Here is a 27,183-nt window from a genome sequence, read left to right as displayed (position 1 = left end):
TGATTTCCTGTTTATCAGATGATTAAGATTTTTCTTTCTTCTTTTCTTTTGTAGTAAATTCACGCTGCTCAATTCCTTTTTTCCCATTACATATTTGTTTTACCGTACCTGTTTGTTTGTTTTCATTTTTAACCATGGCCGAATCGGGTTTTACTGTTCGCAATGAAATCACTCGTCATTATAGACGATTTAACATTGAGGGCAGAATGCTCGAAATTCAATTCAACGCACCGCCCATAGGAACCGATATTATCCAATACGTGCATAATAGTTTCCAAGCAATGCTGGACCATTTGTTAGTCAATGTCGACGATGAGGCGATGGTTGGTTTATCCGTAATATCACCACGCAACACGAATAAACCATTTTGGGTGAGTTTTCGCCAAGCACGAAACCTAACACTGGAAACGATGTGGGCCTCGATCGAAAGAGTTTTACAAAGTAACAATTCATTTCTCCTGCACGAACCATTCACCGTTCATTTCCATCGTGTGGATATTCCACGTGGCTATGGCGGTTTGCGACAAGGAGTGCTTCAAAACGAAGAATTATTACCTTGCAAGCGAGGGATTGTACGTGTAAAAAATCAAGATTCAAGGTGTTTGGCGTACGCCCTTGTTATTGCTATTGGTCTGACAAAATACAAGAATGTAGATATGAAACGACATACACAGTATCAACATCAATCGAAATGTATTGTGGACCAAGAAGTCGATGCGTTATGTGCAAATGCAGGAGTCAATTTGGATCATGGTGCCAGTGTAAATGAAATTCGACAATTCCAGTCATACCTCAAAGAATATAAAATTACAGTGTACACCAGTTTCACAGGCCACGATATCATGTACGAGGGGCCCAACGATGAAAATCGCACTCCCATAAATTTGATTTGTTTGGCTGGCCATTTTGACATCATCCAATCTTTAACTGCTTGTTTTGCAACCAATTTCTACTGTGAGGCGTGCCATAAAAAGTATAGTAAACGTAACAGACATGTGAAAAATTGTCCTGTAACATGCTCCAAATGTTTACAGAGACCTCTATGCGACAAGAATCAAACGCTAGTGCTGTGCAACGACTGTAATCGTCAATTTTACGGCGAAGAATGTTTTAACAATCATCGTAATACAATATATCATCAAGGGGAACCTGTATGCAAAATGGTGAAGCAATGTACTAAATGCTACAGAGTTTATTCTTTTGTACGAAGTGGACAACGCATTCATGATTGTAATGAGATTTTTTGCAATGTATGTAAGAAGATTGTTCCAGGATCACATCAATGTTTTATGCTTCCCGATCGACAATGTTTGAAACCTGGTGTTCCTTCGCTCATGCATGCAAAGAAAGCCTTGTTGATTTTTTACGATATAGAATCTATGCAAGACACGAATATTGGCGATAATACATATGTACACGTTCCGAATTTATTGGTTGCACAACAAGTATGTTACGCATGTGTTGAAAACGATAATATCCAGCAGTCTTGCAGTACGTGTGGTCAGCGCCAGCATATTTTCCAAGGAGAGGATCCAGTTTATGATTTTCTCCAGTACTTGCGGGAACGTCGTCCCAATATAAATAGGATTTTCTGTCTCGCTCACAACTCGAATGGCTACGATGGACATTTCATTCTAAAGACCATGGTAGAACAATGCCAATGGAGACCTGACGTTATATTAAATGGGACCAAGATACTGAGTTTAACGTTGAATAATCTGACGTTCATTGACTCTTTGAACTTCCTGCCTATGGCATTAAGCAAATTGTCAAAAGCGTTCAATTTACCCGCAACCAAAGGCTACTTCCCGCATTTCTTCAACACCAAAGAAAATCAATCATATATTGGACCACTTCCAGAAACGAAGTATTATGGTGCAAATGAAATGGCCGTCGAAGACAGGAACAAGTTCATGCAGTGGTACAACGATCATCGTAATGACACGTTTGATTTCCAGAAAGAAATTATCAAGTATTGTATTCAAGATGTCAATGTACTGCGACAAGCATGCGTTTCGTTTATGACGTCATTTGAAACAGAAACCAAAGTGAATCCCTTCTTGGAGACGATCACGATTGCCAGTGCTTCCAATTTAGTATTCCGCCGGAATATCCTCAAACCCAACACAATAGGAATTCTACCGGCACATGGCTATCGATGGAGAAGTACCCAATCGATTGCTGCAATGCAATGGCTGGCCTACATTGAAAAAACCGAAGAAAAACAAATCTTACATGCGGCCCGACAAAAAGAAGTGTTTATTGCGGGATTCCATGTTGATGGCTACTACCAAGATCCTGAGACGTTAGAGGAGCACGTCTACGAGCATTCCGGCTGCTTTTATCACGGGTGTAAAGTATGTTTTACTACAGGCCGTAATCAGCCCATCTATGGCAATCCAGAATACACCATGGAATTCCGTTATGAACGAACGCAAAGAAAAAATGCAAGACTGCGTGAATTGGGGTACATTGTACATGAAATGTGGGAGTGCGAATTTAATCAGTTCTTAAAACAAAATCCTGCAATGGCGACGTATCTGAAGAATCACCCGTACATGAACCGCAGACCATTAAATCCAAGAGATAGCTTTTTTGGAGGAAGGACCAATTGCGTGAAATTGTACCACCAAGTCGATGAAAAAGCGGGAGAAGTAATAAAATATTTCGATATTGTCTCGCTTTATCCCTATGTAAATAAGTGTGCTAAATACCCTGTAGGCCATCCACGAATTTATCTACAGGGTGATGAAAATATACCACCAATAAATAAAGTCAATGGTCTAATCAAAATGACGATATTACCAAGTCGACATCTTTATCATGGTCTCCTGCCTTACCGATGTAACAAGAAACTACTCTTTCCACTGTGTGCTGCGTGTGCCCAAGAAATGAACTCAGACCCTACAGCAACGTGTACACACAACGACCAGGAGCGATGCCTCACTGGAACATGGGTATCATATGAAATCCAGAAAGCAGTAGAATTAGGATATCAACCAGTGGAAATTTTTGAAATTTGGGATTATGACATTGAACAATATGATCCCATCACGAAAACAGGTGGCTTGTTCACGGAATATATCAATACATTTTTAAAATCAAAAATGGAAGCGTCTGGCTGGCCTAGTTCCTGTGTGACCGAAGAAGACAAATCAAAATTCATACAAACCGTCCTGGAGCGTGAAGGTATTGCATTGGATCCGTCCAAAATTGAAAATAATCCTGCACGAAGAAGTTTATCTAAGCTTTGTGGGAACTCATTATGGGGAAAGCTTTGCCAGCGTACAAACTTTAGCCAGACCACAATTATTGATCGGCCGGAAGAATTTTATGAAAAACTCACTTCCCCGACATTAAACTCCATCAAATTGTACCCATCAATGATACGATGTTGTATGCGTTCTGGGAGTACAATGAACATGTGCCTGTTCAAAACCGAAACACCAATGTCGTGTTAGGTGCATTTACAACATGTCAGGCACGTCTGGAACTGTACAAGTACCTGGAAATGTTGCAGGAACGTGTTTTATATTTCGACACGGATTCTGTGATATTTACAGAAAAGCCCGGGGAGCCAACCATTGAACCTTCTACGTACTTGGGATGCTTATCGGATGAGATGGAGTCTTACGGACCACGAGCATACATCAAGACATTTGTCAGTGGAGGACCAAAAAATTACAGCCTAGAAATATACAATCCGGATACCAACGTCACCAGCTACATATGTAAAATTAGAGGATTTACATTAAACTACAATGCAGGACAACAATTAAATTTCAATACGCTAAAAGAAATGATTACAAATCAATGCCGTGGACAAGTCACCATCACTATCCCCCATAAGATATGCAGGACTAAAGACCATACCATCGTCACACGAAAGGAAGAAAAAATGTACAGTATCCGATACACAAAACGTCGATTTAAAGAACTCAATTCCTACGATACGGTTCCGTACGGGTATGTTAAAGAACAGAAGATGGAACTGGAAAAAGAAGATGAAGAAGAAAAAACTGTAAATACCCAATAAGGCCGCCATTTCTTTTTTTCCTTTCCCTTTTTCCACTCCTTAACCACAAAGCAGCAACACCAAGAAGAAAATGAAGTACCCACAAGAGTTCATAAACCATCAACACCACCATCAGTGGAAGAAATGTAGTCATCTCGTACCGAAGGAGGAACCTTGACCATAAAGCAGCAACACCAAGAAAAATGCAGTACCCAGAAGAGTTCATAAACATCCATCAGTGAAAAAAATGCTGTCATCTCGTACCCGAGGAGGAAGATGAACCTAAACAGATCCATCATTTACGAGTAAGTTTTATTTCTCTCTTATCAATATTGACTCGTTTTTATTGTTTCAGGAAAAAAAAAGAGAATTCATAAAGTAATCCGTCGTTTCTTCTTTTTCTTTACAGGATACGTCTACAACATTCGAAGATGATGACACGTCCAACATATTCATTAAACTAGATCCTGTATTTATTATGTTAATAAACATGTATAGAAAGAGCACATACCTTTCGTTAAAATACAACAAGTTGAAAAAAAAAATATGTTTTATTATTTCTTGAAACCCTGAACACTTGTTTTCAAATAAATGGTAATCTTGAAAATTTAAGGTGGAAAATATATTCAAGATTTGGTTTACATGATTTTGTTCGAAAAAATAATTAAAGAATTTTTTTAGTGTCCAAAATTTGATTTTTAATTTAGTTCGAAAAAAATTGGATTTGAAAATTTTTAGATGTGGTTTACAACTTTAGTTCGAAACTTGTTTTTAAAAATTGGTTCGAAATTTTTTGAAATTTTTTTTTGGTTCGAAAATTTTTTGTTCGAAAAATTTTTGATCTGAAAATTTAGTTCGAAAGTTTTTAGTTTAAAATTTTTTGTTAAAAAAAATGTTTAAATTTTTAGTTCGAAAATTTTTTGTAATTTTTGTTTCAAAATTTTTAGTTCGAAAATTTTTGTTTAAAATTTTTTAGTTTTGAAATTTTTTTTTTAGTTCGAAAAATTTTTAGTTTAAAATTTCTTGCACTCTGCGGAACCGTTTCGAAAAGAATCGGAGCAGTTTAGGTAAGAAAAATCTGGCAACACTGTTTCCATTAATGAAGCGCTTACTGAGCAATAAATCGCTTAAACTCACAACAATGTGTTATAAGAAATCTACAACCGACACCCCTCTTTCACCATTGTTACTTCCAGAGGCATAGGCAACTAATTCAAGGACATGATCTCCATCAAGGTAAAAAAGCTGGTAATCATCTTATCTGCCAAAGAGAACGATAATATTTAATGTAAACTTCAGTACAATATCATGATACCATAAAAGGGTTATTTAAGGATGGGGTTGAACCCTCCATGGGAACTTTAAGGTACCAAAAAGGATAACCATTAAAAAAAATCCAGGTCTAGGGTGGATCGTCGTCATAGCACTCTGAATGTCTAGCATTGGGGTGGGTGTGTAAGATTATGCGATTTCTATCAACCAATCAACATCGTGGTGCCAAAGCAATCATCTTACCCGTAACATGGAAACAAATGAGTGATGGGGTTTTCCCACGTATTCTGTTCACCGTGTGGCGGGTCTAAGATCATGTGACCTCTGTCGGCCAATCAGAATCGAGGTACCAAAGTATACATCAGAAAGGACACCCTAATTTCAAAAGTCACAGGGCTTAAGATCACGTGACCTCTATCAACCAATCAGCATCGTGGTACCAAAGGACTCATCTTACCCATAAAAAGGGAACGAATTTTAAAAATCCCAGGGCCTAAGATCACGTGACCTCTATCAGCCAATCATAAACACTAATCTTACCCGTAAAAGGGAACGAATTTCAAATATTGTAGGGTCTAAGATCACGTGACAGCTATCAACCAATCAAAACACACATCTTACCCGTAAAAGGGAACAAATTTCAAAAATCCCTGGTGAGGGATTTCCCCCGCGGGGTGACTCATGACGTCATACCACGTGACCTGGAAATTTGAGTTTCACGCGTGGGCGGGGCCTAAAGTCACGTGACCTCTCTCAGCCAATCAGAATCGAGGTACCAAAGCATTCATCTTAGCCGTAAAAGGGAATAAATTTCAAAAATCCTGGTCATAAAAGAGAGTGAGGATGAGTCATTCGCGCCAACGCCGGGGACTACTACTCTCTCCATAAGGGCGTTATTCCAGGGCTGCAAACTAATGTACAAAGACTTGAAATATGACTATTTCGCTGCCTGAACCTACCCTAACCTAACCCGGACTACTGCTACTCTACTACTACTAGTATACTATTTTTACTACTACTACTCAACTACTACCATTACTGCCTTACTATACTACTACTACTACTGCTACTAGCCTATTATTATACTATCATTGCTACTATCAGTTCCGAAACCATCTACAAAGGTTTGGGAGAGCCGTGAATATGTTACGGGGGGCCAACAAGTCATTAAAATTATCTTATAAATATCTAAATTGTGTTTTTTGTATTAATAATAAAATTTTGTATTGAAGTCTGGAGGGGCCACAAAAAGTTTAGGAGGACCTGGCCCCCTAGCCCCCCTCTGATTGCGGGCCTGGCTACTACTAATGTACTACCCTACTACTACTGCCTTACTACTAATATACTATACTACTATACTATTACTACTACTAGGTGTGCACCCATAATTTTTTTTAAAAAATGTAATTTTTGAACAATTATCTCTCGTAGCGCCCCTGAATTTTACCTGTTCGTGGTGGATCACTGGCATGCGCCAACACATGTACAGTCTAGAATGCGTGATGACACTATTTTCATCAAGAAATGCGAGTTTCAAAGTAATATGAATTTGTCCACGTATTGTTGATCTGAATTGCGGAAACTGATTAACACTGATGTAATAAAGTAATTATGCAGCCTATACCTAAGCTACACGAGGTTTACGTTTACGCACCCAATGGCTCGACTTTTGAAGTATTATCGACGTTGACCATACCCTAGACGCCGTATGGACAAAGTCGCACATAGTACGAACTATTCGGAAAATCAAAGTAGGCGAATCACTTATCGACAATTTTCGCTTTTATTACTGCCATAAAATGACATGAGGTCATTAAGTGACATGAATTCACACCTATATCTGTGTTCCCGCCTATATCTGTGAGCGTTGTGGATTACACGCACAACATTTAATGGATTTATCAAGAAATACTGAACCCACAGGTTCAGCATCCACATAACTTCATTACTTATGAACAAGGGCGCCCATCAGGGGTGCAAGGTGGGGCGCTTGCCCCTAAGAGGAAATTGTACTTGGGAATATTGAAAACCTAATAGAATTTTTACATTACTTACAGCAAAATTTGAAACTATATTTGAACTTATACTTGCCCCCCTTGGAAACCACAACATGGGCGCCCTTGCTTATGAACTGCACACTAAGAAAAATCCGTTTTCCGGACAGCGGTATATTGTACAAATATACGAAATCCTCTTGCTTACTATAGAAATCAGCAGTGGCGCATTTAGGGGGGTGGCTTCCGGCCTTAAGCCCCCCCCGAAATCTTACTTAGTATAGTAAAGTAAATGAAATATCTTGCAGAATTTTCATATTTCCAGGCAAAGCCCCCCCGAAAGTTAGCAAAGCCCCTCCCGAAACAAAATTGTAAATACGCCACTGGAAATCAGTATGGAGCATATGCTGCATACGCACTGCCCTTAGATGTTACATCATGCCTTTGCAGGATGTCTGACATCTAACAGTTTTCCGTATATCAATTATGTTACATTCTGCAGCTATATTGTATTCTACTATGGACATTCTGCGTCGATTTGTATGTGAGATCCGGACCGCCTATATTGTTTCATACGGAAAGTACGTATAGATGGAACACTTATACGGAAAGTATTATAAAACATGAGTTTTCAGTTATACGTTTGCTGTATTTTAAGTCCAAAAACTACAGGAATTACGCATGTAACCTACCGTTTTAAGTACGCTACCGACATTTTTTTCTCAGTATGTGCTTTAAAAACTAGCCATATGCCGGATTACGGGGAGAAAACATTTTTTTGTTAAAAATCATTGCTGTTTTCTTAAATGTTTTTGAGGTTAATCTACCTAAAGCCAAACATACCACTAACTAAAGAGTTTCAGACAGTATTGTTGAGCATGAGTAGTCGCTAATGCTCTCGCCTTTGGTCCTGGGCTCGAGTTCCGGCAGGGTCAGTCGGTCGAAAAGGTGTAACAGCTTTTTCAGGCTAGCTATCCTAAATGAGTTTTTTCCTGTGATTTCCTCATTCACACCAGGTAAATGCCTGGATGGTATCTAATTTACAGGCCTCAGGCCGCTTCTTTCATTATCCGTTCCTTATATCCCTCCCCCGTACCGTGATTGTGTGCTCGCCGAGGATGTCATCCTCCAACGTGACGTGCTTAAGGCCATATATGCCGGTAATGGCCATGACTTGTATCAATAAATAAATAAATAAATATTGACGAGCGAGCGCTAGCAAGCGAAGTCGGGTTAGAACGCCGCAATATACGTTGTATTCGTCCATTCTAATTAATAACAAATAGTAATTGCAAAATTTTCCATTTCGCACACGGCATTTCCAGTCTACTCAGTTCACAAATTACTCACATATCAAATCAATTATCTTTCCGCAACATGAACTCATTCCACGTATAAACATTGTATTTTTACGTAGTTTTGGTCCCCCGTAATCCTACAGAACCCGAGAAATATATTACATACTTCTTTCGTAAATTTTGCAAATTCAAACTCATAAAATAGGACAGCATCATCGTTTTCTACATACATTAAACGTTAATTAATTTTTAAAAATTAGTAGTACAGTCCTCTTTCACACGCAGTCATTCATTTTAATCATAAATTACTGTTTTTATGTTTGTGTATTCTACACCTGCATCCATTTATCCAGCGCCGTAACTTAGATTTTTTCTTGGGAGGGGGGTAAGCATTAATACGCGTATTTGGTGCTCCTTGAAAAAAAAAGTTGTTTCTCTAATACTTGGGCTCCCTCTTTCCATCTTTCTCTTACTCTTTATGGGCCCGGGTCGTTAGTTACACCTTTAGGCCCGTTCCATACATGACAAATGAATTAAGGGGACAATATTGACAAATATCAAAGCCATACGAATAAACATTATTTCTAGGGCCCTAATAGTAAACTTTTTTTTATCGAAATGGGTCCACGACTCATTTTTGTTTTATTAACCTTTTGTGTTGTTTTGTTTATGTAATATAGTGAACATATTGGATGCTTCATTTATAATTTCATGTTCGTATCGTATACGAAGTAAGAAAATTTTGTCTTAAAATGGGTCCCCTCGAACGGCGGGGAGTTTCCTTGGGGAAGCATTTGCCCCCTCCCTCTTCAAGTTACGGCCCTGTCACATCACATACTAGGCTGGTAGCCAGCCCAAAAATCTAGGGGAAGCCCGGTAGAAGTTTGGGAGGGGGTCCTGATCCAAACGTATTATAGTTAATCATCATATTATAGCTCAGGGCACAAATTTTCCGGTCGCCAAGTCGCCATTGGCGGCTGGAAATATAGAGCTGGCGACCAGTGTTCAGTAGGAATGGTTTCTGCCTGGACTCACAAGGCAGCGCATTTTTTGTTTCGTAAGAAAATAATTCACTGAGTGAGAGAAAACACGGAATGTGAAGTCTTTCTTTGTCAAACCAAAGGCCGTTTCGAGGGGGGGGACATCTCAATTTGTACGTGAGAGATACTGGCGACCATTATTTTTGGATTGGCGAGTGCGTCTGACTTTAAAATTTTGCACCCTGTTATAGTTCATTTGCATGCGTACTGTGAAAATTTTAGGGGACCAGTAAAAATTTAGAGGGGGCCCTCCCCCATAAACCTCATGGATATGGGCCTGTCACATGCTAATATGATGTAGACCTATCATTAATTTTTATGTCAATTATATATTGTGGATCTCCAAATTTTTTGTGGCACCAAATCTTTCGCGGAGCACATCATCAAATTTCACGTGTCGAGATGCTGTTTTGATACAAATATACAAATATATCTCTAAGTATATTACTTCACTAACAGATAATCATTTTTAAACATATTTTCTTTACCGGTCTGTTACTCTAGTATAAAATTAATAAGTTGATAACAAATCAGTTGTAAACACTGCTCAAGCTACTATCACATTTAGTGACGTCATATGGTGTGGAGCTCTGGTTTTGTCAACCTAAGATCTCCCCATCTTTCCTGCTAATAGACAGTGTTGCCAACTCAGCGTCTTTGTCGCTAGAACTAACGACTTTTGGAAGTCTAACGACAAAAATTTTTATTTAGCGCCTAGCGACAAATCTAGTGACATTTAGGAATTCAAATATTTTGTTCTATATTTATATTAAAGTTTCCAAAATTTTGCAGTTTGTAATACTAATAATTACTTTTACATATTCGGTTGCAGTACTGCTATGAGCGACTTACTTCGTTGGATTCATCGCTGCTATGAGGATTATGCCCTTCTTCACTGCGTTTCGGAAATCCGGGAATTTCCCGTATCTAACTAGTTGCGTAATACCTGGTAACCTCTTGCATTGCACAGTGCGTACAGTGATAGTGACGCTGGAGAAGATTGAGCTTTTCTGGTTCAGTGTAGTGCGTGTGATTTATATATTAATTTAACTGCGGCTGTTCTTAATATAAATTATACAGAAATTTCGTGGGGTGAGTTCGGTGAAGTGTTCCAATACGAAAGCAACATGAATTCCCCAATCTCCCAAAAAAGATAATCATACTCTTTAAGAGGGAATGGGGAAAAGTGATCCAAAATTTTAAGTATTTGCAAACTTTTAATGCTATATTTATTAATTTTGTATTCTTCAAAGCGCATAATGCAATGGTTTTGTGAAGATGGTCATTTTCTTAAAAGAATATATACTCGAGTCTTCCATTGTACATAAAAATATTTAAATTATTTTGATTCATTTGTAAAATTATATAGCGAATTTTTTAGCGACTTGGCAGGAGGCGTTTAGCGACTTCTAGCGACTTTAGAATACTAAACTAGCGACATTTCACACTGGCGAGTTGGCAACAGTGCTCGTAGACCAGGAGTGTTGAACCAACCAAGTTTTGAAACGTATTCTGATTCGTGTCACTGCGTAGGAGTTGGTAAAAACCTCTCATCCTACACTTATCTACTCTATTCGTAAAAACCCTTTGTTATGTAATACGCTTTTATTAATTTATTATACGATTAATACTTTTAATAACTATCCAATTGTCTTTGTTACCTGAAGCATTAAACTGGAGAGGAAGAAGACCTATTGTTTTCAAAAATAAATTATATACAGTACGTTTTAAAACCTGATCGTTTGTTTGATTGGAAGTATAAAGTTGCTTTTGTGAACGGTCTTGTAAATCATTTCATTAACACTGGCAGCGTAAAATATAAGGGAAGTATAAGAACAGGGTCAAATTCTTATTAAATTTAAAGTCATAATGGCTGGCCTGGCGTCTGTTAAGTTGGAATTGATGTGCAAAGAAGAAATTGATTATGACTTACCTGAGGAAGATCCACTCGAAGGGAAAGGGTGGACATACGAACTGATGACTGACAACAAAGAATTAATATGGATATAGTATACGAGAGTGCCTCATCATTTAGCGAGGACTCACGAAGTGCAGTCTTTTAAGGATTATTCATTGAGGATATAGGAACTTGAAAATGAGGTAAAAATGCGACTTTCATTTAATTACTGAGTAATATGAAATAAAATGTACGTCGGTTTGCGTTGCGTTTCGTTGTGTTTTATGGTAGGCGAAGAATAATAATGTGCCCTTGTACGGAGTGTATGAGTATATGTGGGGGATTTGAAACACATATCGCATGTCACGTGCACGTGGATGCTTCTTACTACTTCTAAATGTAATAAAATCATTTTTATACGTAGTGCAACAGTAGGAAGTATCCACGCGCACAGATCATGAGGCACTGTTGTATACTATTACCTTAATATTATCTACAACGGAAGGAGAGCAAACAATGGAGAAGGATGCAGCTATGTTTTCTTTGGATGCGAAACTAAACGTTGGTATGGTGAAATCAGAATCTGCAGTACAAGATCATCCTGCATTTGAAAGTAATATAGAAACGCTAAGAGAAATAGTGGTTCAAGAGACTTGCCCATCGTACTCTAAGGACTCCCAACCATTAATAGCAAAAAGTTCAAATTCAGTTCGGCAACAAAGGTAATGTTCAATTTCTCTTAAAGTAATTGGCTCAGATTGATAATATGGTTCGGAAAGTTTATAGATTAAGCAATACTTCGTTATAAATATTTAGGTATGTGAAATGTAAATTAAAAATCTTCAATTTGGAAACGGAATGGCACATATAGACCAGCTGTGGCATATACCAAATAATAATAATAATAATATCGATAACATCCATACAAATCTTAAGTAGTTCATATCTTTATAAAATAATGTTAATTATTGATTACACATTTCTCACCAATTTTTGTATATATTTACAATATGGATGCTCCACGATAGTGCTTTATTTACATAGAGGCTTTTGCAAAGAAAAAACCAGGAAAAAAGGAAATTTTTCCCAAAATTTTGAAAATTTGTACGTGAAATCTGTTATACTGGAACAAAAACTATGGTCGTTTATGGTTTTACTCAGGACGTAGCTCGAATGGGTCTAGCCTCACTTTTGCGGAGGGCTTCGAAAGATATTAACAAAATACAAAATAAAAAGGAATTCTAACCAACAATGGGTGTTCAGTAATTTTACAGGTCCATACATAAATACATTTCATACTCATTTTTTTTTTTTTTTTTTTAAGGAGGTAGTCGTTTTGTATTCTCAGCAATCATTTCTAGGGTATGGACTTCCATTTCTCCATACAGGTTCACTTTAGGTGCTTAGAGCACGTACACAATGCAAGGATTATTGTACAAACTAAATGTGCTAGATGGCCGGTAAAAGAAAAATATTGCTATGTAACTTACAGAAGGGTGCAGGATTCTGGTCCAACTGGAAGCAAAGAGATGCGACGGATAGGATAAAGCAGGTCATCGAAGGTAAATATAGACCTATACGTAAACGAGGATAGCGCAAAACACTGTATACAGCGTAGACTTATATATCTTACGTGTTGAATATGTATTTGTACTTTCCTAAATATTTTATAGGTAACTTCCTGAAATGCTTTCATTCATTGTATTGCTTTATTGAAAAACAAAAAACTAATTTGTTTGGTTTAAATTCTTTTGTTTTGTTTGTTTTTTGTTTAAGCCAGGGTTTTTGGTTTAAATAATTTGCTCTAGGTATTGATATCACATATTAACAGAAATAAGTTTGTTTCGCTTTGGTGTTATTGTGCAACAACCAGGTTATGCTGGAAGGGGTCACATGAGCTTAAAGTGGAATCCAAACCGCTTCTTGGTTTATATCCGAAAGAAATTGTCTTCTACTAGAACTCGGAACTGGGAGTATTTAGTCAAAATGTGCTACGCCTGCCGACTTCTTACAAAGGACACCTGATAAAAATACTTGGTTCTGATCTTTACATACTTGTTAATATAATTGTCAAGTGTCATTTCAGGAGGACAAAAAGATAAAACAATATCACACGTGAAACATTATACAGAGTTACATATGGACAATTTCAAAGTACTGCAGAGTACAGAAGAACTAATTTAGTCCAAGTTAGTTCACTACGACTTATATTGATCCAAGTTAATGAAATACAGCGACTTAATTTGCATATCAATGATAAAAGTGTATTGAGTCCAGTTTGGCTCTGACGCATTTATACATAAATAGATACCAATGATACTTATGATTTCAGGAAATTCCTCTCGAGGGGTTTGTATTCCTCCCCCAAAAGAGAGGTCGACATTTCGATGTACTTTATCAATAGTAAACATTACTAAAACGATACAATATTTAGAATTTTCCTTGGTTGCTATTGCATAAAAATAATAACAAATTATTAAAGAATCACAAAAGAGAGATTCATAAACTTATTTTAAGAAAAGAAGTTACTCCTGTAGATTAATCTCTGAGTAATGAATTGGGAATTTACTTCTGATTATAATACGAACCATATACGGGAGTGAAACGTGATAACCCGCAAATGTGTCTTCATGAAGATTTCACGAACTAGTGATGGGTAAATTCGCGGGACGATATTTTTCATGAATATTCCCGTGAAGATTCCCAAAAATGAGAATTTTTCCGGAACTTATGTACAATCACAAGGAATATTGTATTCTATTACTATATTATCATTTCAAAGAAAAATTCGTTTTTATATCACAGTATGTTATTACTGTTGTCCCCAGAGGAATCTTTAAAATGTATATTCTAAAAGATGTTATGTTATTTTATTAACATTCTAATACATTTAGAGAGTGCTCTTAAATGGATATTTATTTACAATATGTCCTATGAAAGCAAATATGTTTCAACAATTGTATAGTAAGTACACATACTTTTAAACCACTAGAAAGTTTAAATTTACATGTAGGTTGATTTCCTAAAGTTGACTCTACTACTGATATTATAAACATATTGAATTTTGAAATGTGATAAACAATTTTGTCAACATTTACGCAAATATGTGTTCACAATATTTGCAAGATACTTTCTTGTCTTTACAATTTTGCATGTAACATTGCCACACACGACCTTTCTTTCTGCCCGTTTCTCGAAAACTCATGCGTTAATTAACATGTAAGAGATGTCAGAGTAGCTCTTCAGAAATTCAAATCAGAGAGAGGAGACAGACCGACGTATATTACTAACTGTGGTTCAGAGTTTATCTTTCAGAGTACTTTATCTCTATTTTTTACATAATTCTACATTACCACATGGTTCCTTTTCATCATTTGTAAATTAGTACTTTGCTACATTTGGCTATTGTTTAGCATTGGGGGGCAACTTTTGCACCTACTTTTTCGCCATATTCTATTACGATGCGGTTATTTATGGTTTAATACGTTAAATTACGTCACCAGCATTAAATTCAGACAGTATTGCAGAGCTGGCGTTAGCGAGTGAAGGCGGGTTAGAGTTCCGCATGGAACGTTATTTTCTATCTTCGTTACTAACAATTCACTTTCTTTTTACACACCACTTTCCCTTACCTTTACGGGTTGTACAAATCACCTACTTCCCTAAAAAAAAAAAAAAAAAAAAAAAAAAATTGTGTTCGATAGTTTCTTCACTACTTGAATACCACTATCAACTCATTTCTTCCGTAAATGTTTCTACTTTGCCAGTTTAGCGCCCCAAATACTAATCAATTACCTTACTTTTTAGTGCAAATGGAAATTGAACCTCAAAAATCGTGTTATTACCCATACAACCTACAGTCAAAGAAATTTAAATTTTTTAACCTTCAAATTCTTGAAAACTTAGAAGTAAATTCTAATATATTAAAATAAAGTAATTATTCATATGGTTCTTTTAATTTTGAAGATAAAGCAAACAAATTGAAATAAATTCCTTCTCGGAAATTTATAGGCCAGGGAAAAAACCCGGGAATATTCCCATTTTTTAAATTCCTTCCCACCGGGAATATTCCCACTGCCCATTACTATTACAAACACACACTCTTACGAACATTTTTCGTGTTTTGGTTTAAAGCAGTTTTTTAAAGCTAGTTATGTTACCGAGACAGAAACGGACTTTTATACACCGAGGCGAAACGAATATATTAGGATTTATTTCAAGGTTTTCAAGAATTTGAAGGTTAAAGAATTTAAAATTCTTTGACTGTACATTACATAGCTAATAACTGATTTTTTAGGTTCAATTTTCATTTCCACTAAAAAGTAAGATAATTGTCTAGTATTGGGGGGGGGGGGCAAACTAGCAAAAAGTAGGATGATTTACGGAAGAAATGAGTTGATAGGGTATTCAAGTAGTGAAGAAACTATCGAACACCATTTTTTTTAGGGCAGTAGGGGATGTGGTAGGGCAGTAGGGTAGGTAAGTGGAAGTGATGAGAAAAAAAAGTCAATTGTTGGTAACGAAGGTAGAAATCAACGTTCCATGCGGAGCTCTAACCCATCTTCACTCGCTAACGTTCGCTCTGCAATGCTGTCTGAATTTAATGCTGGTAACGTAATTTAACGTATTAAACTATGAAATAACCGCATCGGAATACAATATCGCAATAAAGTAGGTGCAAAAGCTGGCTGCCCAATGTTAAACAATAGCCAAAAGTAACAAAGTACTAATTTACAAATGAAAAGGAACCATTTGGTAAATATTGTATCGTTTTAATAATGTTTACTATTGATAAAGTACATCGAAATGCCGATCTTTCTTTTGGTGGGAGGTATATAAACCCCTCGAGAGGAATTTCTTCAAATCATTAGTATCTTTGATATCTATTTATGTATAAATGTGTCAGAGCAAAAGTGGACTCAATTCATTTTAATCGCTGATATGCAAATTAAGTCGTTGTATTTCTTTGACTTGGACTAATATAAGTCGTAGTGAACTAACTTGGACTAAATTAATTCTTCTGTACTCTGCAGTACTTTGAAATTGTCCATATGTACCTCTGTGTAATGTTTCACGTATGCTATTGCTTATCTTTTTGTCCTGAAATGACACTTCACAATTATATTAACAGGTATGCAAAGATCAGTACCAAGTGTTTTTATCAGACGTCCTTTCTGAGAAGTCGGCAGGCGCGTCACATTTTGATCAATTAGTCCCAGTTCCGAGTTCTAGTGGAAGACAATTTCTCTGGGATGTAAGCCGAGAAGCGGTTTGGATTCCGCTTTAAGCTAATGTGACCCTTTCCAGCACAGAATATTACCATAGTGTTCTTTTCTCTTGTTTTCGTTGTGTTTTTCTTTCTCGACATATTCTTGGCTACATGTTTAGCTAAATTCTGAAACTGATTTAATTTTATATTTTACCATATGATGTTATTTAGAGATGCAGAAATGCCGACTTTTAGAATCGATGGATTTTTGCACATAAAAAGGAGGCTTTTTTTAGAAGAAAACGAGAATTTTTGAAATTTTGGCTTTTGTTATTTTCATGATTTTTCTGTTTAAATTGCTTTCGTATAGTATACTCTAAAGTTAAATAAAATTCCATGACCGAAATACCATATCTCGCTCTGGAATTCACCATCATGATGGATGGAGCACATGGTTTATGAATTAAAGTAAACATAAAGTTCGTAGTGTTTGAGGGTAATTTTAGAAGCGATTTAAATATTTTAACTTCTGAATTATCAACATTTTTTTCTTCTCTAGATAATTTCTTTTTAGTCACCAGTGTTTCACTTCTTAGAGCTTAGTACTCTAGCTTCTATCATATAATTAAACTTATGTTTTTCAATATATCTCTCAGAGCGTACTTCCACATTTCCGTTATACTGTAACGGTGCAATGATTTAACAATAATCTTCCCGGACACAACCTTGAATACCATTTGATATAAATAATCAGTATGGGATTTAGAATAATATTTGTGAGGGGTTCTTCTGAATAATGTTTGTTTTTCCCAAAAATTACTAACTTTTATTTAAGAGGAGCTTAAGTTTATGAGTACGGGCATAACAATTATTTCGTTTCGTTTGTACATTCAGCTATACTCTTCCAGATACAACCTTGAAGACCATTTTATACTGATAATCAGTGGCGGATTTAGAAAAGTATTTTGGGAAGGGCTTTTCTTATTAATGCTCAGTTTTTTTTTCTAAAAATTCCTAATTTTTTATTTGAGGACAGCTTGAAGTTTATGAGCAAAGGCAAAATTAATATTTATTTTGTTTTAGAAATTCCGTAATTTCGGGGTAGATTATCCAATCCGAAAGACATCCCCACCCTAACCCTCTTCACAAATCCATCACTGCTGGTATTTAGTAATAACAAATATTTAAAAACGAATAGAAAGGAAGTCGGCCAGGACTCACAGTACACGCCATATCTCTACATTCACAGATGGAATTAAGAAAAACTTTTGTAAAAATGGTGGAACGCGGCGTTAAATCCCGTACTTTACGATAGAAGCGTGAAAGCTAACCACTCACTCATGTTTGTTGTGCAGTTGTGCTTAACTTGAATGTATTCTCTCTCTTTCTCTATAACCACAAAAGTTCTTTATTGACTTCTGTTCTCATCCAATTCAATCCAGTTTCTACTCTGTATTCATATTTATGCTAGATCCATCTTAATATTGTCCTCTTATCTAGGCCTAGGCTTTCCTAATGGACGTTTCCCGATTGGATTTCCACTTAAAACTGTGACTGCATTCCTACTTTCTTCATTTCTGGCTTCATGTCTTGCCCACCTGAGCCTCCTAGACTTGATGACTAACGATGCTTGGTAAATCTTATAAATTATGTAGTTTCTCCTTATGAAGTTTCCGCCATTCCCCATTCCCGTTCCTCTTGGGTCCAAATATTCGTCTCATAATTTTATTCTCAAATAATTTGAGTCTGCATTCTTCCCTCAACGTCAGCGAACATATTTCACAACTATAAAGCATAACAGGCATGATTATCATTTTATGAATTTTAAGCTTTAAATTCCTTGACAGAATTCGCGACGACAAATTATGTTGAACTGAATAATAACAGGAATTTCCTGATTTCAGTCGACATTTAATTTCTTTGTGGGTATGATTTTGGTCTGGTAATACTGATCCAAAATATTTGAAAGTATCCACTGTGTAGAAAGTATTAATTGACATTTTAACGCACTCATAATTTGCCGTATTACGATCCTTGTGAACTTCCTTATATTTAGATTTCTCTGTATTTACTCATGTCCCTGCAAGTGTTTAATAAGGCCGCTGCATTTCGTTTCATTGTTCTCCTATGAGATTTACATCATCAGCATACACCATAACCTGGTGAATACCATTCAACTCTAGGTCCTGGTTCCTATCTTTGATCTTTCTTATAGCGTGCTCCGGAACAAAGCTGAATAATAACGGCGATAACGCATATCCTTATTTGAGGCCAATCTCGACGTGGAAGCTCTTTTTTTTCTACTCGAACTTTACTCTGGAATTCAATTAAATACTTAATAAATCTAGCTTTTTCTGTATTCCAAATTCTGTAAGAATGTTGTACAGTGTTTCCCTCTTAACCGAGTTGTAAGCCTTTCTAAAATCAATAAACAGTTGATGTACTGGGTAATAAATTCCCATTTCTTTTCGAGTATTTGTCGAATGGTAAATATCTGGGCGATTTCGACTAAATCCGCACTGATAATCTCCAATAATTTCATCTGTGAATTGGGTCAATCTTGTTAATAGAATGTTAAGAGAAATGCCTCGATAATTATTACAATAAATTTTGTCGTCTTGTGAGGAAAAAAAGTTTCCTAACGATATGTTGAATTTTCTTGTTAAAAATTCAGAAACCATCAGGACTGGGTAAACCGTGATGGTGGTTATATGTTCTACAGCCTAGGAAACCATACGCTCAGATGAACCGTCTATTACGTATATGATCCATGAACAGAAAATACGATACTTTCTCGATTCTGAACAAGCTTAAGGAACAGTCAGTGCATTACAGAATTTGGAGCTTTATCGATTTTTCAGATCCGAAGCACCTGATAGGTGGTAAGAGATTATTACATATGTGATCAATCAGTGAAAAAATTGTTCGAAATATTCATACAATGTATATGAAAGTTAAAACTTAACTGAGTAATTTCAAGAATGTACAGAACCACCCGAAACGAAGCTCTTGATGTGCAGATTTTTGTCATGTTTTTCTTTATTTTGCTTCAAAAGGAGGGTGTGTGATATTTTGAAGTAAAATTAGTACATCTAATTTTGCTAGTTATTTGTGTATAATTTTTTAACTACTTATTGTTTCTAAGAGGTTAAAATATTATTACATATATTGGTTAATCCTTTGGAATTCATAATGTAAAAATGTTAAGAATTTTAAAAAATCTCTTTGAAATTCATGGTTTATTTTCGAGGTTTCATATTATTATTTGCATCAACCATTAATTAAATGAGTTTTTTTTTTTTTTTTTTTTTGTAGAAAAGCGAAACAAAGTCTGCATTATGAGTTTAAAGCAAAATTTTCAAAAAAAGCCCAAAATTTCCCAAGCAAAGAAGCGAAGCAGAAAAAACTAAGTTTTTATCCAAAAAAGCCGGGTTTTTCCGAGCCCTTCCATCTCTATTGTTATCCCATGCCCCGTGATTAGTTTTTTTCTAATACCAGTTGTGTTCTCATTTTTACAGGGATGAGAATGAGAAGCTGCGGTGGGTGCAGACGTGAAATCATTAAGAGGGCGCACTGTCTCTAGCATTATTACACATTCCCATTTTATGTTTAACTGGCTGATCAACTGTAGTATATAAAGTCCTATTACAAAAATATCGTTGCATGCCGTTTATGTTCTCAAAATGAAAGTTTCAAAACCACATAATATTATTTCGTTACACTCAATAAACCAGCTACATCAAACATAAACTGAAGACCTTAGAAGTCAAGGGCAGTAACTGACTTTTGGAGTATATTTATTTATGCCCACGAAATGGATACTCCATAGTGAAATATATAAACTGAAATGAGAACTACGACGCAACTCATTCATTGGTAGACCCTCGAGTGGACTGCGATCTGGTTCTTCTAGTTTGTATATTGTGCTGCGGAGAATACTTCTCAGAATATAAATAAACCTTATTGGAAAAGTCATGTATAACTTAGATCCGTTTTATTATGGGGACCTCAATTGAGCTGTCTGATAACAGTGCACTAAGTGCACTTTCGAACTATCAGTAAGGAGAATGAACTATGTGGTTTTTCATGATTTGTGATAAACTAGTACTTTTGGAAACAGTGGTAGGTAAACTCACATGAAAATGTGGTGTAAAAATGTGGCAATTACCATTTTTGTGGTAACTGACATTCTGAGTTTTGCTCGTACTTGTTGACAGCTCAAAAATGCAGTTATGGAAGTTCACTTATGTTTCAGACAGCTTAATTACTATTGATGCATTGCCACATTATATATATATATATATATATATATATATATATATATATATATATATATATATATATATATATTCAGCCTTTAACCATTATCACTTTGAACTGTTTGCATGACAAGAAACAAGGACGTTCTTACCTATTCAAATTCTCTAATATTGTCAGTTTCAATACCAGTTTCGACGTTTATTACCGTAGAAAGATAACGGAGACAGAGAAGGAGAAGCGGTTTGCTGACAAGAATTGAGCGTCTCAAAACAGCATACCGTTACTATGCTGCATATTACTAGTACTTCTGGTTTCAAAATTTATTTCTGAAGAATGAACACTGTAACAGTTATCATGTCCAGTTGAGAATTTAAATTAAGAGGTGTGGGACTTCGGCTTTGATTAATACTGGGTGAATGAGTTTCGTATATTCCCGAATGTATACCAAAGTTTAAGGTGAAGTATATATTTTATTTTCTTGAGCTTTTAAATTTGCTGCTAAAATTACACAGTGAAAATTATTATGAAAATTGAAATGAACGTTAGGTTTGTTCCAAATTGTTAACTCATTCGGCCGTCATTTTTAATTTCGCGAATGTGTGCACAGTATGTTGTGCCGGATTGTAGCCAGCGAAACACACACCTCAGCACACCTGAACTCTACAACAGAATGTACAGAAAACCAATGTTTAACTTCAATTTTGAAATTTCGAAGATCGTTCAGTAAATAAAACCCTGAGCAACCTTACGCTTATTGTCCCTGGTTCAAAATTTGTGCAAATTCTTACTTTAATGAGATGTGGACCGGTTTCGAAACGCATCTCTGCATATAAAATTGCACTTTGACAAAGACAATGTAACTAACATGTATACTTTCTTCGGAATGTGTGTTTGAAGTCGGGAAAAGTTTTTTTAAAAAACTTTATTTTAATTGTGAATTATCTTTTTGTAGTTTTTACGTTGTAAGTGTTTATGAGTGTCCAGTGTTCTTAGGCATATAGTCTTACGTAATATTTATTCCGTCAAATTTGTGTTAAAAAAGTTATATTATGTATAATGCCCTCAAGTTACGTAGACATTCTTAGTGAAGAGTGTCCATAAGTTTTGTCCCGTCAGTATTGTATTGTAGTAACGCTTAATGACACAGGTAATATAAATATGAATTATTGAGTAAGAAATAGCGATTGCATAATGCTGCATATCAGTAAGGAAGCAAGTTTGGAAAAGATAAAGGCGTTATTTGAAAGAGAAATGATGAAAATACTTTGTTTCCCAGTAAATAATCCTCACATCGTACACTACAAGCTTTTTCTTTTTACTGTTTTTGACGTTGCACGTGTTAAAACATCTAAAGAAGTCTATAAGTGGATTTGAAGTTATATGGGTTTACAGCTTATTTCACAACATCCGCTTGAAACGTAGTTTTCTTAGAATATGCTAGCATAAATGTGATCACTTAACTGCATCAGGCAATGCGTGATGGAGATATATATATTATATATTAACTTTATATCATGGTAAATTTATATATTAAGAAATTTACGGAAATTGCCCGTTTTGATCTCGTAGGGCGTAGGTCACTTGCTCGCTGGTATTGAGTAAAGATTTTATAGGACAAATTTCACCTCCCTAGCAGAATCCGCTCGTCAGATACTCTCATTTTCCCGTAAAATTAAATCTCTTGTCTTACTCGTAGGATCTTCATTTTAATGGCAGTAACGTAAAAAAGAAGGAAAGAAGTTTTCTGGCTGAGATGCAGGTACTAGGTTTACTGTAAAACTTAACTTCACACAGTTCACCCATTTCCTTAGCTAATACCAGATTAGCTAGATGTCAAGTTTGTGTACTCAGATATAATATTCAGATTCTTCATATTTTCCCTCTTGAATTTCCGAAAACTGATGCACGCAACAGCTTTTTAAAAGTAAAAATCTAGTGGGCAACTGTCCTCTCTCTAACGAGAAAGACTCGTCAGATTATAATTTTTGAAGTACAAATTTAATCCTTTTTCCGCCCTTATGATTCCCATTTCAGTGAATTTAACATGTTAAAAATGCTACTTAATTGTAGACTCTTAACATATTTAAAAAAAAAATTTCAAACAGTTCAGCTTACTGTCTCTTATAATGTGATGGAAAACATATTTCTTCCATTCTTCGGTATTCAGATTTTAGCATTTATCTTCACACGCCCCTTTTTGTTTTTAACGTATGAAAACAATAATGACTAAAGTGTTTCACATTCCTAATAATACTCGAGGAACATTGTTTAGAAAAAATCCTGTAACAGCTAGATTACAAACCTAGTAGAGAATTTTGATTCCTCCTGATGATATTACACCAGGTTATAAGAAATTTAAATTCTATGTTTTAAACACTAAGGTTCAGTCATTAGTAATAATCTAAGGGTGACGAAGGTGCAAATGCTTGTCCACAATCCGTTAACGTGAAATTCATGAGTCATGATATGTATTCCAAAAAATACATAAATTTTTTCAAGAAATTGAAAAAACTCTGCTTCTCAAATGTATTCATTTCATAATTGGGCTTAAATATATATCACATGTAACCACGTAGCTATATATTAATAGTCACAAAGATTGTTGTACCTATTAAAATTTACTTTGTCACAGCTAGAGATTTTAAACTGATTGAGACGACGATTAGTTTTTGTATTTTTTTTTTCAAAAATTTAAAAGTTATTCTTTTCCTTTGTTTCTTTGTCGTCATAGCAACAATTTTTAGTAGCTGCAATTGCGACAAATTCTCGCGGTTGTTATATTTTCTGACACAAAAATTGATGACATAAATATTTTTAGTAAAGCGGATCTATATTTTTACTTATAATAATAAAATGTTTATTCAACACAGCAGAAAATAGGTATGTTTGTAGTTACTTGAGTTAACTCTGATATTGTATATACAAATAATTGTACAAATTTACATATTAAGAGCAAACTACGTGCTCTTTTGGAATAAACACATATGGAATCACCTCGAAAGTTGTCGGTTAGATATTTCTACAAAATTTCATTTTAATGGAACAGAAATATGAAATTCAAAGTGATTTCATTTGTTGTTACTGATTAATGGCCTTCATTTACACTTCCTTATTTATTGATTTTCTTACAGGCGCTATAACGAATTTGCTCTTACCAGAGAAGCGAATACCTTTATTGCGTTAAGGGAAACCTTTTCTTATTCCGATGAGATATCTCCAAAGCAGTCAGTCAATGGATTTAATCGATCTCCTTTGTCAAAACATGTGCTAACACGTAAAAGTGAAAGTCATCACAAGTACCGAAAGACTGTTAAATGCTATAGTGAAAGATCAACATTATCGAGCGAAAAGTTAGTACATACAGGGGAGGAATCCCGCATCTGCGGAGAGTGTGGAATGTTATTTAGTGTACGTTCTTGTTTTGCTACACACATGTTAACCCACACAAAAGAAAAACCTCTCACATGTGAAGAGTGTGGTAAGGGATTTCGTCATCGTTCAACTTTGGCTACACACATGTTAATCCACACAGGAGAAAAATCTCACACATGCGAAGAGTGTGGAAATTCATTTAGTCACCAATGGCATTTGGCTAGACACATGTTAATCCACACTGGGGATAAACATCACACATGCCAAGAGTGTGGTCGGGGATTTAGTCAAAGTTATCATTTGGCTAGACACATGTTAATCCATACAGGAGATAAACCTCATACATGCGAAGGGTGTGGTTGGAGATTTAGACAACGGTCAACTTTGGCTAGACACATGTTCATCCATACAGGAGATAAACCTCATACATGCAAAGAGTGTGGTAGGGGATTTAGTCAACGTTCTCATTTGGCTGCACACATGTTAATCCATACAGGAGAGAAACCTCACGCATGCCAAGAGTGTGGTAAGGGATTTACACAACGTTCTCAATTGGCTAGACACATGTTAATCCACACAGGGGAAAAACCTCACGCATGCCAAGAGTGTGATAAGGGATTTAGTCAACGTTCTCAATTGGCTGCACACATGTTAATCCACACAGGGGAAAAACCTCATGAGTGCCAGGAGTGTGGTAAGGGGTTTCGTCAACGTTCTCATTTGGCTGCACACATGTTAATCCATACAGGACAAAAACCTCACAAGTGCGAAGAGTGTGGCAAAAGATTTAATCGACTTTCAAATTTGGCCACACATGTGTTAGTCCATACAGAAAAAAAACCACTTACATGCCTACAGTGTGGAAAGGGATTTAAATTACGTTCTCATTTGGCTGCACACATTTTAGTCCACACAGGGGAAAAACCTCACATATGTAAAGAGTGTGGTAGGGGATTTAGTCAACGTTCAAATTTGGCTGCACACATGTTAATCCACTCAAGAATAAATTCTTATATGTGCCACGAATGTGGAAGGGGGTTTAGTCATTGTTCTGTCCTTCGAAAACACACGTTGATACATACATTAAGAAAAAAAAAACATTTTCCGGGAGTGTGGAAAAGGGTATATAGTATGTCCATATTTGACTAGCAACATCGTTGTGAAAAGTGTATTGAGCTGCGGGGGGAACACGTTGAATAGTGTATTAAAATAGTTCTCCCACGTAAGTTTCTTCTTGGTTATTTTGTAAACTTCCCAGCCTCCCTCTTACCCACACCAGCTACTGGAGTTCGCTGAATCTCCATTCACATTCAACTCACAGTGTGAGGCTCAATTGGACACAGATCTCCACAAAAAACGACAGAACTTTCTTGGTTACCATCATATGTAACCAAGACGTACGGCAAAATTTCAGGGGCGGATTTCTGATTTGGTAGACCTCCCGGTGAAATTGTTCCCTCAACTTAATTTTTGAATGTCCGTACGTTTTCCGCAACAAATTAGTTTTCACTGAAAACTGAATAACAAACGAAGAACGAACGATAGGCGTCGGTTTCGAATCGGAATTTAAAACGGGGGCAAGTGTGAAGATGGCACCATAAATTTTATTTACTGAATATATCCGTATGTTTATCGGAACAAACGAATTTTTCTTCAAAACAATCTATAACAAACTAAAAACAAACGTTTGACGTCGGTTTCAAATCAAAATTTGGAAGGTGTTCAGTGTGAAGTCCCCCCCAAGTTTATTTAGTGAATATGTCCATACGGTTTTCGAAACAAACTATTTTTTCTTCAAAACAACCAACAAGAAGCGAAAAACAAACGTTTAGCGTCGGTTTCGAGTCGACATTTCATATTAGAGAGCCCAGCGGGAAATTGCCCACTTCCTAATTTTTTTTAAGTAAAAATCATTTTAACATTTTCGAAACAAATGATTTTCACTTCAAAAAAATCAATAACAAACGAAAAACAAACGACTAGCGTAGTTACGAATCGAGATTTGAAAGTGGAAGGGGGGGGAGCGTGAAGTTCATGTCCGTAACTCTTTCGAAACACTTTTTTTTCTTCAATACAATCAATAACAAACGAAAAAGAAACGATTGGCTTCGGTTTCTAATCGGAATTTGAAATTGTTGGGGGGAACTTCACATACGTGGAGGTGGCAAAACCTCTATGCCAGCAGTTTTATTATACGGAACGATAATATATGTAGTAATACAAGTAGTGGTAGAGGTACTAAATACTGCTCAATGGTCTTGGCTACATGGGGACTTCACCATGGTGAAGAAGAAGAACTAATTGCTTTCAAAAATCAGTTATTCTGATTTTTTTTAAAATGTGATCATATGTTTGATTGGAAGTATAAAGTTGCTTCTTTGAACGTTCTTGTAAATCACTTCATTAACACTGGCAGCATAAACTATAAAGGAAATATAAGAACAGTGTCATATTCTTATTAAAGTGAAAATGGCTGGTGAGGCGTCTGTTAAGTAGTATTTGATGTGCAAAGAAGAAATTGATTATGACTTACCTCAGGAACATCCACTCGAAGGGAAAGGGTGGACATACGAACTGATGAGTTACAACAAACAATTAATATTATTTACAACAGGGGAAGAGCAAACTATGGACAAGGGTAGTGCTAAGTATTCTTTGGATGTGGAACGAAAAGTTGATAGGGTGGAATCAGAATTTCCAGTAGAAGGCTCTGCATTTGAAAGTGATATTGAAACGCTAAGAAAGATAGTGTTGAACAGACTTGCTTAATGATGGGCACTGGGAATATTTCCGGCGGGAAATCTAAAAAATGTTTTTTTTTTCCCT

General features: G+C 36.0%; 1 protein-coding gene across 2 annotated transcripts; it reads left to right on the top strand.

Moving 5' to 3' along the window:
• The first annotated feature begins 11,101 nt into the window (after nt 1–11,101).
• Nucleotides 11,102–25,583, top strand: LOC145666332 (uncharacterized). Of its 2 annotated transcripts, none has more exons than XM_081733439.1 (2): nt 11,102–11,719; nt 24,117–25,583. In XM_081733439.1, exons 1-2 carry the CDS (start codon nt 11,715–11,717, stop codon nt 25,504–25,506), a joined length of 1,395 nt encoding a protein of 464 aa, XP_081589565.1. In that variant the 5' UTR covers nt 11,102–11,714; the 3' UTR covers nt 25,507–25,583. The 2 variants fall into 2 exon arrangements, with proteins under 2 accessions (XP_081589565.1, XP_081589564.1); XM_081733438.1 differs by having other exon boundaries at nt 11,102–12,238.
• Nucleotides 25,584–27,183: the final 1,600 nt, after the last annotated feature.

Source organism: Thermobia domestica, chromosome 12 (genome assembly GCF_964235325.1).
Source record: "Thermobia domestica chromosome 12, izTheDome1.hap1.1, whole genome shotgun sequence".
Classification (NCBI taxonomy): Eukaryota; Metazoa; Arthropoda; class Insecta; order Zygentoma; family Lepismatidae; genus Thermobia; species Thermobia domestica.
Note: the sequence above shows the minus strand (reverse complement) of the source record. Positions and strands in the feature narration are given on the sequence as shown.